At 34.7% G+C, this 14,709-nt stretch overlaps 1 protein-coding gene across 1 annotated transcript; it reads right to left on the bottom strand.

The window, feature by feature from the left end:
• Positions 1–6,586: 6,586 nt before the first annotated feature.
• On the bottom strand, positions 6,587–13,351 carry LOC149184751 (NADPH-dependent aldo-keto reductase, chloroplastic-like). The gene is made up of 5 exons (XM_089417687.1): positions 12,997–13,351; positions 12,243–12,418; positions 11,669–11,912; positions 11,384–11,563; positions 6,587–7,068 (listed from the first exon to the last, which is right to left on the bottom strand). The coding sequence occupies exons 1-5, from the start codon at positions 13,120–13,122 to the stop codon at positions 6,841–6,843; spliced, it is 954 nt and encodes a 317-aa protein (XP_089273813.1). The 5' UTR covers positions 13,123–13,351; the 3' UTR covers positions 6,587–6,840.
• Positions 13,352–14,709: the final 1,358 nt, after the last annotated feature.

Genomic DNA, 14,709 nt, shown 5'->3' with positions numbered 1-14,709 from the left:
TTGTCTTCAGGGTATTGAAGAGCTTGTAGGAGTAACAATTTGTGACAGGGATCTTCTAGATGATGATGTTGACATGTTTTACAATGCACATCTAGTTGTGCACTTTGCATATGGGTTTGACTTATTATGCCAATTCCTTTATCAATGATATAACTTGGTCACTTTTTTTGTTTGTATTTTTTATCCAGAACATGAGCCCTGTAGTATACCTAAGAGGGATATTATGGGGTACAAAGGGAGGTACCCAAGGGAATAATGTAATAATGTAATGAATCATAGTTAATAAATAAAGTGGTTAACCCGCATAATGTAAGGGACCACAAGTAGTTAGGAATAATGTGATAAGTCCATTGTATTATATGTATGGTATTGAGAGACTCATGGTAATTACTCATGGTATTGTATGTATCAAACCTATATAGAGGCTAGAAACTCTTCATTGAGGGATGTCAAGGATTATTGTATTGACAAGCATATGGCTTGTGGAGTGATATCCTTCCTTAAGGAGTGATTGTATGGTGTTTCCCTACCTCAAGGGTTTTATCAATAAAGATCTTAAGATTCTTTTTTTTTTCTTGTATTAGGCATATTTGGTATTTTTATATATTTGCAAGTCAAATCTACTACAAATGGTATCAGAGCGCTTTCTTGGGCGAAGAGGGGAAGCAATTTTGTTTTTCATTTTTTGCAGGTTTTTTTGGGCGACGAGTTTGCAGATCATATATGAAATTTTTGGTGCAAATTTTGCAAAAACAAATAGTATATCTGGATTCCTTGCCGAAAAATATCCAGATTCAAAAAACAATTCGCCGGATGGGAGTCCAAATGAGAGAGATATCACTGATTTAAAATCAGTTGTGTTGCAGAATTTTAGAAAAGAGATTGCAGATCTGAGCTTCTCTTGAAAAATTACCTAATTTCAAAAACAACACTGATCGAATCGAAGACCAGATGACGGAAATATTGTTGATTTAAAATCAACCTTTTTTTCAAAAAAAAAATTGTGACAACAAGACAGTTGCAGCTCGAATCTAAGTTCCCGAGTGCCCAGATCAAGATTTCAATCGCATGAGAAGATGCATAATGGTTGTTCCATTTCTGAAAACGGGCTATAATAAAGATTTTGCACCATAGTGACCAAGTTGTGGCCATTTTAGATTTTCTGCATAAAGTAGGTAATTTTTTTCAAAACCCTCATTCTTCTTCATGGCTTCTACTAAGAGGAAGTTTACAGGAAAATATGATGGCCCTACCATTGAAGAATTCCTAAAAGTGGAAAAGTCAATATATCTGAAAGTTTGGAAAGAGATATCATGGCTTAATTTTAGAGATGAGACTACCATATGGTGAGAATCACTTGACAAAAAGAAGTTGGTAAGTCTTCCCGATAAGAATTTGAAAAAATCCTTTCGGACAAATGGTCTAATGCTAGAAAACGGGATAATGAGAAACATAAGGGGTTATTTTCTACTGGTATATCCTTATTACAGGTTCACGGATCTATTCAGAAATAGAAGATCATTATGTCTATCAATCATAGTTGCAAGCATAATTTTATTAATGTTCATTTGACTAAAATATTGCAAGTCCCAACAAAACAAATGGAGCACACACGGGTTGATAATGAAGATGTGCAAGTTTATAAAGATTTGAAGATTTCCCTAGATAAGTATGTCTTTCATTTTGATTTTTATGCTTTAGATATCGCTGATGTGGATATTATTTTGAGATACCCTTGGATGGAATCCATTGGTACGGGGAATATTATTGCGCAGAAAAAAATCCCTAAAGCTCTCGTATAAAAAGAAGAAAATTAAATGCAAAATATTTCCATCAGTAAACAAGTAGAGTCCAAGGAGGCCGAGGCAGAAAATGTTGCAGGTACTAACACATCATATGAGGAGTCCGTGGTGGAAGTAATACTGGAAGACAAGCGAAAATTGTAGGCACCACAGCAGGTACCAGATACCACTCAGGCTCCATCAGATAGTGAATTAAAGAAAGATATATTGTCTATATGAATATATTAGTAAGAGATGTTATACTTGAAGTATTTATCTATAGTATGCTAGGATAATTTCTACTAACTTTATCTAAATCTAGATGATTTTTTTCCTATCATAGTGGATACTTCTATATTATAGTTTGGCATAACTCTTTAGAAAAATCCTATATGCAATAGTTGTCATATAATGAGTTGTCTTTGGATCTCATTTGACATGTGTTCAAGGTATCGAAGAGCTTGCAAGAGTAACAATTTGTGATAGGGATCTTCTAGATGATATTTTTAACACATTTCACAATGCACATCTAGTTGTGAACTCTACATACAGGTTCGATTTATTGTGCCAAGTCCTTGAGAAAAAGGTATAACTTCTTCCTTTTTTGTTTGAGTCTTTTTGATAGAGTACATGGGCCTAGATTCTAGTGTATCGTCTATATGATTATTCTAATAGAGACATTACACTTATGGAGTTTGTTTGGTATGCTAGGATAATTTCCACTACCTCTATCTGAGTACAAATGTTTTTTTTTCCTATTATAGTGGATAGACATGTATTGTAGTTGGGCATACCTTACCTCCTCTTATTAATGTACCCTCTACAAAGATTTATTCTACAATTTTGTTAAACTCGATGGATTCTCTTTACAGTGCACATTCAAAAGTGCATTTTTCCTATAAAGCAATTTTATTATTGACCCCACCACATTTGGAGAGTGCCTTTATGTTTTAGAAGTGGGTGGATTTCTAATGGATTAAACTACATTTTTCCTATATAGCCTTACCTATTCAAGGATGTAATGATTTTATTATTAACCCCACCACATTTGGAGAGTACCTTTATGTTTTGGGAGTTAGTGGATTTCTAATGGATAAATTGTTTTATTGTGATGCAAGGCCTATCTTTGGATAGTGCCTTTATGTTTTAAGAGTTGGTGGATTTCTGATGGATACATTGTTTTGTTACAGTGCAAGGGATACCTCTCAATTACTGAAGTTGGTTCAAAGTGACATTTTTCGACCTATCATTGCTTGTTCTTGTCAGGGAGATAAGTACTTTCTCACCTTATTTGTTATAGTCTCCAATCACATGTTTGCAAGACATTTCCTACTAATTTTTACAAATGATTCTCAACACATTTCACTGAACCTCTTCCTTACACACCATGATGGCTATCCTTTATAGATGCCCTACACTCTAACATCTTTTGTAATCCTATACAAATTATGCCACCCTTTATATCTTGAATTTTCCATCACACTCCAATGGATCCTTGTTCTATACCTCTACCAAATGCCACTTTCAACAAATTGTGGAACAAAGTTAGTGTTGGAGATGTGACAATTACGAGGGAGTTTTTTCCCCAAAGATTTGGGGGGAGCTATATGGTGTGTGTTCAACATTAAGAAGGAAAATTTTAACGTAATGCCTTCTCTCCAAAGCATCTTGCCCAAACTAAGCGGGAAGGGGTTGTGAATAGGGCCAACCGTATTTTGAGTTGTGTATTTATATGCCTAATCTCTATTTTGAGTTGTGTATCTATAAACCAAATGAATTTTGTAACTTGTATTTTGTCATGACCAACCTATAAACCCACCCTTATCTGTATTTCGACCTTTGCTAACCCCATATTGAGTTGATATCTATAAACTCACTCATATCTATATTCACCAATTCTGTTTGTAGCCTCCTATTCAAACAAAAGGGTGGTGTTGAGAATAGTGCAATCTTCACATGTCGCCTCAACCATCTCATATTGTGTTATTAATGTAATTTGTTAGGAAATGCAACTAAGGTCATTATTTATTGTCATACTAGATTAATGTCAATGTCACCACATTCAATGAATTTTCCCCTCAAAATTCAAAAGTCTCCAAATATGACGACAACTCAAATTATTTTGACTCAAATTCGATGAATCTCAATTGGAATGCAAACTCAAGCTCGAATTTGAACTTCAAATTAATAAAATGGGTAAAAAATCGAGGGTTTCCTCATTTTTGGCCCTAAATTTCAACAAAGAAAAAAATAAAACTTAGCCACCACCCGTTCAACATGGATTTGGCATGAAAACCCCTCCTGCAACTACATACTTTTCCACAAGTCAACTCAACCTAGTTCCAACTTCCTCTACCTGAAGAGTTTCCTCCCTAAAAGTGCATACATTGCAACTACATACTTTTCCACAAGTCAACTCAACCTAGTTCCAACTTCCTCTACCTGAAGAGTTTCCTCCCTAAAAGTGCATACATTCCTTTGCAAGTGCATCCAACCCAATTCCAAACTCCTTTTCCCTACGAGTTTCCTCCCACAACAACCTTTGAGTCCACCATATACGAACATAAAATTGTAAATTTTGTAGTGTCAAATTTAATGCCACATTTTATGATGGAAATTTGTCAATATTGATTTTTTTTATGAACTTCAAAGTCCTCATGCTAGAATTCAAACCAAGTGACCTAGATTATTGTTAAGATCAACCTAGTCAACTTTGATATGTAGGATTGATAACCCTCTTGAGGGCGCATACTACTTATGTGACCTCGTAACCTTTCTTTAGAGTTTAGAGTTTCTTGTTAAGATCGACCTAGTCCCTCTTGGGGACACATCTTGCTTATGTGACTTCATAACCTCTCTTTAGAGTTTAGAGTTTCTTGTTAAGATCGACCTAGTCCCTCTTGGGAGCACATCCTACTTATGTAACCTCATAACCTCTCTTTAGAGTTTAGAGTTTCTTGTTAAGAGCGTCCTAGTCCCTCTTGGGGGCACATCCTACTTATCTAACATAACCTCTCTTTACATGCACACCCCAGTTGAGTTTTGTATTTGTAATATCATCTGTGTGATCATGTGATCTTGTAATCATTCTTTAACTTGTACACATCAGTTGTAATATCATTCTGTTTTGACGATATCATCTTCTAATCATGCTTTAATCTATAGGCATTATTGTTTTATAATACAAAGTGATTTAAACCTATAGACATTTATCTTTCAAATCTCAGTTGTAATATCATGTTGTTTAATCATATGATGATATTGTAATCATTTCTTAACCTATACACAATATTTTTTATACGAAGTGATATAGGCTTTTTTTAACCTATACGCATCATTCTTTTATGCAAAGTGATTTAAGCCTATAGACATTATATCTTTGGCATTCTGTTTCTCTCTATTGCACTTGTTTTGGGGGTTGATTGTGTAGTTCCATTCAATTCCCTACTTTGGCTTGTGATCTCAAGAGCTCAACAATGTTCAGTGGTTCACCCCTCCACAGCTATTTAACCGACACAAGACAACTCTAATAGGACAACTCTAATGCTTCTGTTTAATCTTTCTTTAATCTTACAGTGGAAGCACTTTCGGAAAAAGAAGGATACACTATGGGCTACTATTCACTGTAAGGAATGGAATAATTAGATACAAGCCTATCCTTCCACTGTCAAGGACTCGAACAAAATATATGATGTATGTCATGCCACTTCGAAAGCCATCTGGCTTAAAATGTTGCTTAGAAATAAGCGTGAAAATCAGTGAGGCCTAATTCAATTGCATTGTGACAATTAAATTTGCATAGCTATATTCGGCATCCTTGATTTCATGTAAGGATAAGACAAACTGAAACCAGTAGTATTATTTCAACACAGAGAAGATAGTTGAGGATCAAAATGAACTGAAATTCTGTGATATAATATCAGAACTAAGGCACTGTCTAATGATAATTTTTCCATCATAGAGATCAATTAAATACAAGGTAACAGAAATAATAATTAAATGCTAAAGCACTTTCTAGTTCGCTCAATAGGAAAGTTTGAAGTTACAGCTGCACACCTTCCTAGTTTAAATTTAAAAGTATCTTTCCATACCATAAATAGCAATATTAAGAGTATAACCATGCCCAAAATGGTTAGTGACAACAGTATTTATAGTAAAGCCATTGTGGATGAAATTCTGGATAGATAATACATCTAGATATGGATACATTTTCCTATCATAAATAGGAGTGTCTGATGCAAAGGAGAAGAAAAAGTGAGGATCTATGGTTAAGAAGAAATTCTTCGAGATTTTCTCTAACAAACAAGAACAAGCACAATATAGATAGGGTAACACTTATCAGTAATGTGTAAAAGCATTAATTTTCATACACCATGCCAGCTCTGATTCTCAATGTATGAGATACATAGTTTTCCTATAAGCATTTGAAATATGTGTACACAGAAACTATAAGCATTTGAAATATGTGATGTACACAGTTTGTCTGTGGCTTATATAATGTAATGGTAAATATAATGCAACACAGAGAAAATAACAATATAGGTTCTGAACTAGTAAAAAAAACAGAGATATCTCAGGAACTTATGATATACCTATAAAGTCTGTCACTGACAAGCATAAAATCATGTAATAGTACAAAGATAAACTGCTTGCAAGATTAGATCCCAAAGGATATATCGCAGCTTTAATATAATCCATCAGCAGAGAAGGGGAATAGCTAATTACCTAAGCAAATATTCTTCATCTTCTTCATCAATCCCATTCAATCAGGCATGCAGTGCACTAGATATTTTAGTAATAGAATGGGAAAAGAATGGAAAACACGACCTGCTTTAGTGGCAATTGAGTGCATAAGTTATAAATAGTACACAAATAAACAGCGATACACTGAGATCTCCAGATTTTCAATGCTAGTTATCCTTCATATGGTTTTGGAACACACAGAATAATATCCTCTATATGCGCATTAACTTATTTAACATCTTTTTAGTTTGAGGTTAAAAATATCTTCCTCATAGTACAGATGAATCAAATAACACTCAATATACAAATTATCTTGTTAGATCTCTCCATCCCACAATTCTTCAACAGATTTGTAAGGGCTGGTGGTAGAGTTAACCATTCCCTGTGCCCTAGTGACCTTCTTCTGTTCCAGTCTGCTGATTTTTGAATGATCTTCTGCAGTTAAAGACCAGTCAAATACCTGCAAATTCTGAGTCATTCTACCTTTGTTGTAGCTTTTTGGCAACACACTTACTCCCTGTTCCAAACCCCACCTCAATATAACCTGCAAAGCAGTATCCCATTCAAATTCTAATAGACACGCTGTCCCAAGAGTAATTTTATCAAGCAATAACAAAACTGCTACTCATAAAAATCAACCATGGAAACCACCTCCTCATAATAATAATAATCTAATTTTAAAATTAAAGTGAAATCAAACACCAACTTGGTGTGTGAAACTCCTTGTTTATGAGACAAAGAGTCTGCCTCTGCCGCAATTTAATTGCCAAAATCTAGGTGTATATACTCTACCTTCTGAATTTGAACCTTTGACCTCTTACCTTTGACACATACTCATAAACACTGTATCACTATCACTAAATTAAGGCTAAGGCCACTCAACAAATTTCAAATATTAAATACTCATAACTACTACATTAGGGCTAGGGCCACTCAAGCTGTATGAAACATTAAATACAAATTTCAAACATTAAATACAAATTAATACCAAACATTAAATCTTCCCAATTTCAAACAAATTATTCTTGCTACCGCTTGACACAGGTGGAAATTATTAACTTCCATTATGCTTTTTCAGTCAAAATAAACTACAAGTCATCCTAGTAATTTTCTTAAAGAAGTTTGTAAGCATCTTCACAGTTCAGCAAAATTGAATTCAATTTAGGTAAAACATATTTTGACATAATAGTAACTTTTTCATGACAGTGGTGGTCAATGATTGACTACAGGCATTACCAATGGACATTGTGTCGTTTGCCACAAAGCAGAAATGGATGAGCATGTCATGTGAAACTACAGTATTGCTAGAGCTTTTTGGAGCTGGACTGCTGTTGGGTATAGTATTATTTGTTCGTTCCTCCCCTTTATTGGAAAGGGAATCCTTTTGACGGATAAATATTAAATATATATGGTTCGATCTGGAAGGAGGTTGTAGACCTGATCAAATTGTCACGCATTTCCTTCTTATGGAAAATATGATGTCAAGCAATGTTTAACGAGGCAACTGACCAGGTCCATGTGGGAGAAAACTAACAACTTTCAGACCACAGTTGATTATATGGCTCTTAGTCAAGATGAATATGTATATGAATGATGTAGAATCTCTCGAGGTTGAAGCCAAAAGGAGGATTGACTATAGGCATGCTTTCCCTACATGCCTATGTGATGAGAGAGTTATTTCTGTAAAGAACCCATGAATCTATCCAACCAAAGTCACGCAGGACGCCATTTAACCAGGCATATCAGTCCACCAACGTCAGGCAGGACTTGCGCCTAGTCTCAAGTGCAATAAATAGTCCTTTTAACCAGGCATATCAGTCCACAAAAGGTAAACATGTCTCTAGTGGAATTTGGAAGTTGAACGTGGTGGAAGATTGGTAACATTTCACTTTACCAACCAACCAAAACCCCATTCATTATTCTTACCTTTTTTTTCCCAAAAAAATGAAAAAGTCTACAATACTTAAAGTTACAATATTCAAATTTACCCGCTTAGCCTCCGTTGATACAATTTGAAGTCCCCAACGTGCAACTACATCATTGTGTGCAAACAAAACCTGACCACTTGAACCTGAAAATTGTGTGCAAACAAAACCTGGCCACTTGAACCTGAAAATTGTGTGCAAACAAAACCTGACCACTTGAACCTGAAAATTGTGTGCAAACAAAACCTGGCCACTTGAACCTGAAAATTGTGTGCAAACAAAACCTGGCCACTTGAACCTGAAAATTGTGTGCAAACAAAACCTGACCACTTGAACCTGAAAATTGTGTGCAAACAAAACCTGACCACTTGAACCTGAAAATTGTGTGCAAACAAAACCTGACAGCCCAAACCTGAAATAACCCATTGGGACAAAGACTTTCACTCTTGCCAAATCCCTTTGGGTTTTGAAATTCAAAGTTACCGGCTTAGCCTCTGTTGATACAATTTGAAGTCCCCAACGTGCAACTAATTATTGTGTGCAAACAAAACCCGACCACTTAAACCTGAAAATTGTGTGCAAACAAAACCTGACCACTTAAACCTGAAAATTGTGTGCAAACAAAACCTGACCACCTGAACCTGAAATAACCCATTGAGATGCAGACTTTCACTCTTGCCAAATCCCTTTGGGTTTTAAAATGTTACCTATTTCTTTCTCTATGTCTGAGAATGACAAGCTGTTAACCAATCAGAAACAGTTTTAAGCAGTTCTTTAGATCATACTTCAATCCTAACATACAGTTTCAACGGTCAACCTAGTGGTCAACCTAGTATCCGCAAAAAAGCAAATAACCCTTAAAACTATCATAGAGACTATGACAGTGAGATCATGTACCTTCAAGTAGGAAGAAACAAGATACTAACACTGAGGAGGCATCTTGGTGTATCATGCTTTAGGCCTCTATATTATTTAGTAAAGCAATATTACATGCATTTTCCCAAGCAACACAAAAAGACATATTTCGACATAGAAGAACTCCTTAACGTGTTCCAGAATTAAAATACAGATTTATAGTTTTCCAAAAAAATTGAACTAGCCCATTAACCTACATGTTCGAAGTGGCCCTGCAAGCAATTGTCTGAAAAACCAATTTTCAAAGTCAATTATTTAAGGCAATCAAACTATGCCTTTTTTATGAAAAAAAACTTAATAAGCTTAATAAGCATGCAATCGGATGCAGTTTAAGCAGTTTCAACATAAATAGTATCTGCTAAAAAGCAAATAACCCTTACTACTATAGCAGAGACTATAACAGTGGGAGGCATCTTGATGGATCATGCTTCATGCTTCCTTCTATATTGTTCAGTAATGAAATATTACATAAATTTTCCCAAACAACACAAAAAGACATATTTTGACATAAAAAATTCCTTAACGGATTTCAGAATTAAAATACAGATTTATGTATTTCCAAGAAATTGAATAAAAATACAGGTTTATGTATTTCCACGAAATTGGATTAACCTGATTAACCTACATGTTCTTAGGGGCCTGCGATGCCGGATTTAAATCTAAGAAGTTTTAGAGAATTCTAGATTTTGTAGATTTTAAAAAAATACTAAACTATGTAAGAAGTCCAGAAACGATATGAAAAAAAAAATGAAAAAGAAAAAAAAAAACTGTTTTATTTAGGAAAAAGTTATGATAGATTCTTAAAAAATGATCTCAACTTCTTCCACAAGTCTAGGAGAGGAATTATCTCTTGAGAATTCTAGATCTCTCCTTCTCTAAGTCGCTAAGTCTCCAAGTATAAATAGGAGTACAATGCATTTGTTGGGCCAAGAAAGAACGGGCAAAGATCCCAAGCTCTTTAATGAGTAAAATTGTGAGTTCTAAATATTATATTATGTGTTTCAGTTGTTTTGTTTGTAGCTGTATCATTTGGTTTGTGTGTAGCTTCCATTGTGGCACTCTGCCATCACCCTGCAAGCAATTGTCTGGAAAACCAAGTTTCAAATTCAATTATTTAAGCCAATCAAGCTATGCTTTTTGTATGAAACAAAAGCTTAATAAACATGCAATCTGAAGCAGTTTAAGCAGTTTTAGATCATACTTCAGACTAACACAGTTTCAACCTAAATAGTATCTGAAAAAAAGCAATTGCAGAGACTATAAGAGTGGGGTCATGTACTTTCAAGTAAAAGGTACATAACCCTTACTACTATCGCAGAGATGACTATAAGAGTGGGGTCATGTACTTTCAAGTAAAAGGTACATAACCCTTACTACTATCGCAGAGATGACTATAAGAGTGAGGTCATGTACTTTCAAGTAGCATGAGACAAGTCTCTCATGCTACTAACATGTGTTAGGTTCTATCTCTTGTCTAGAGGCATCTTGATGTGGTAGGTTCTACCTCTTCTCCAGAGGCATCTTGATGTATCATGTTTCTATATTGTTTAGTAAAGAAATATCAGATCCATTTTCCCGAACAGCACAAAAAGACATATTTTGACATAAAAGAACTCCTTAATGGATTCCAGAATTAAAATACAGGTCCATGTATTTCCAGGAAATTGAATTAGCTTGATTAACCTAAATGTTTGAAGTGGCCCTCTGCAAGCAATTGTCTGGAAATGCAATTTTCAAATTCAAGTATTTGACATAAAAGAACTCCTTAATGGATTCCAGAAATAAAATACAGATTTATGCATTTCCAGGAAATAGAATCAGCCTGATTAACCTACACGTTTGAAGTGGCCCTCTGCAAGCAAATGTCTGAAAAACCAATATTTTCAAATTCAATTATTTAAAGCAATCAAACTATGTTTTTCTGATGAAGCAAAAGCTTAATAAGCATGGAGTTATGGAGTTATGTTGGAGCCCTAAGCTTCCCCAGTTTAAAAAAACAGAAGCATGCTATATACGTACCTGAGCAGTAGTTTTTCCATATTTTTCAGCGATCTCTTTAATAACAGGGTTATCAATAACACCATTTGAACCCTGTGCTTTAGGGGGGCCTCCAAGAGGAGACCATGCACTCACGTGAATTTTCACCTTGCTGCAATAATCTCTCAACTTTTGTTGTTGCCATTGTGGATGCATCTCCACCTGTTAAAGTCGTCTCCCCATGAAAAACCCAATTTTGACAGCAAACAAAATCAAATATCACATGCCAACATTGCCAGCCGTGGGCTCAAAACACTAGAAATTTACCTGATTGACAGCAGGTGGAATCTTGGCATGGCTCAACAGATCCCCAATCTTCTTAGAAGAGAAGTTGCTCACGCCAATGGCTTTTGTGAGCCCCAGATGAGCACATTGTTCCATTCCTTGCCATACAGACTCAAGATCTAAGGGCAAAAGGTCTTCCTCCTTCAAGACTGGTAAGGAGGCTTCCTTTCTCAACCTTACGGGCCAGTGGATAAGGTACAAATCCACATAATCCAGCTGCAAATTCCTGCATGCAGGTCACTTGATCAACAAAAGAAATAAAACAGAAGATATAAAAACAATAAATTTAAGAATGGGAGCAAGGTGAGTTATGATCACGTGACAAATCTAGTGGTATTTTTTTCTAGAGATCATGTTCAATCCCTAAAAACATGTTGTCGTGTTAATGTGATCAATCGTGTGCTATCTGCTATCTTGCGATAAGCAAGATATCAAAACAAATGTCATTTTGGGTAATTTTGACAGAATAGATACCCTTAAGCCAACTTCTTTAACGAAAGGACAATTTATAAATAAATAAATACATAAATTCAAGAAAGGAACAAGATGCACAGACTTTAAGCTCGTCCTCAATGCAGATACAGGATCATCTAAATCTCCACACCACAGTTTTGTGGTCACAAAAACCTCCTCCCGTACCACTAAGCCCTTCAAAAAGGCATCCTTTAGAGCATCTCCCAAGGGACATTCTGACCCGTATAGGCTAGCTGTGTCAAAGTGCCTGTAACCCACCTGCCAGTACAAATAATTTCAGTCTCCTTGTTAAATTGCATATCTATAGCTGTAGTTTGATTATAATGTCCAATTAGCATTGATCCATCCATCCAAACCAGGGCCTGATCTGATATTCAGAGTAAGTTTCGTTAAAAATTTAGCTGCCATGAATCATTCTAAACTGGGACATTAGGAAGCTCGAGTTTTACATATATAGATTAAGTTTGGTTATAATATTTTGTTACCATATATACATTTTGACTAATATGCACGATTGGAAAGCTGGATTTTGCATAATATGCTGCAATTGGATCATAGTATCAAATTAACACAAACCCATTTTAAACTTGAGTTTGATATGCAGACCAAGATTGCAAATTCAGTTTGATATGCAGAGCAAGATTGCAAATACTTTAATGGGTTAACTCCATGGGTTAGATTAAAAGGTTACAAGGTGTATTTCGATGAATCTGGGAAAAATATCAAAATGGAAGACCTTCACCTCCACCTCATCTTTATATTTTCCTGGACTGGTTGTAAAATGCACCTTACTTCTCGGTACAGTAATAAATGAGAATAATAAAAACAGAATTTACCTCTATTGCCGTAGCCACTGCTGTCTTAATGTCCTCGGGGTTTTTATTCATGGCAGATGTTCCAAGACCGACCAATGGTATTTTGGTGCCTGTGTTGAGCTCTAGAACTCTGCCTACACTCCCCATTTTAGCAGACTCTGGCAAAAGGTTTTCTGCAAACTGATCAAAATCAGTAATTTGCACATATGAATATGCAGTTTAAGAAGCAAGAATTGTGTTTGAAACATTGTGAAGGTAGAATTCAAATCGAACAGGTCTTCCAATAAATTCCAACCACGTTTGTTTCTTTGCGGGACAATTGGCAGAGATGGCAGGGACAAGTTCACATGATTTCATATTTGAATGAATGAACTTATAACATCCGGTGTTCAAAGTGATTCCAAGCCAAATAAGATATTTAGATTTCATATTTGAATGAATGAACTTATAACATCTGTGTTCAAAGGGATTTAGATTCCCAACCAAATAACATATGACAATTTAAAGTTTCTTTTTTAAACAGCCCTTTGTCATAAATCTTGACTAAGAAATTTGTAGTTTTATGAATCTTTGTTTTCTCAAATAATTTGTTTTATTAGAAATTCCCCCAATGAAACTCTTTACTTCAAGATCATTTTCAAATTGATTACCAAGTCTTTATAGCCGCACATTCCATGATGAAGTGTCATTGGGTTTCTATCGCTCTTGTTCTAAGAGGATACAAGTGCTTGTTTCCCACTTTTCCTTGGGAGTTGTCTATCTACCTATTTCTCAGTTACGATGGTGAGATCGGGTCTTCAACTATGATATTAAAATTTTAGCCAATAGAGATACTCAAATAATTCTTCTGGTCATGCTAATAAGATAGGTTGAAATTTTTGACATAGTGAAAAGGTTGAAATGTTTGACCGAGTGAGATGGGTTGAAATTTTTTGATACTAATGTTATCTCAATTTGGAAGAAATTTGAATGGTGAAATACATATATATATATATAATATCATATTAACTGGATCGTATTAAGTATTTTTTAATTCACTGGTATTGTTGTTTTTAAGTTGATATTAAGTATTTTATTTAATTGGTTAGGTTATATATATATATATATATAATTAAAGTATTTTAGTGTGAAAAATATTTATTATGTTGTAATTAAACAATTTTGTGAAGTTTTTTAAATTTATAAAAACTGGAAAGAAAAAAAAAATTGTAGTTTATTTGTTAAATGTTTTGGAAACTCAATTTAAATAAAACTAATCAAGATTTGACAAAAAAAAATTGTTAGATTCTAACCAAAAACTCGAAAAAGTTTAATAGCTAAACAACGCCAAAATAATAATTATATTTTGTCATTGAGAAATATAATTATTAGGTGATATTAATTGCATTATATTTCTAAATAGTAATTTCTTAAAATATAGATTAATGTGATAAATACATTAACAAAAAAATTATTTATTATTAAATATTTATATTTATTATATTAAAATGATTATATATATATATATATATATATATAGGGTAGTGATGTTGTAAAAGTTGTAATGTGGGCTTGGAGTATGCCCTAAAACTGTTTCTGCTTGGCTAAGAGCTCGTCTTCCTCGGAAGCAAGGAAACACGTTAACAACCCAAGACCTAGAGGCATCTGGCAGGAGTGAAAGCCTGCTCCCTTACGGACCACTAGCGGGTTATCCAGGTGGCATGGCTTTCCTTGATAACAGTGATGCGTCAACCA

Source organism: Pinus tabuliformis, chromosome 3_2, assembly GCF_031772625.1.
Source record: "Pinus tabuliformis cultivar Carrire ecotype Pingquan chromosome 3_2, CPIR1, whole genome shotgun sequence".
NCBI classification, from domain to species: domain Eukaryota; kingdom Viridiplantae; phylum Streptophyta; class Pinopsida; order Pinales; family Pinaceae; genus Pinus; species Pinus tabuliformis.
This window is presented reverse-complemented; position numbering and strand designations above follow the sequence as displayed.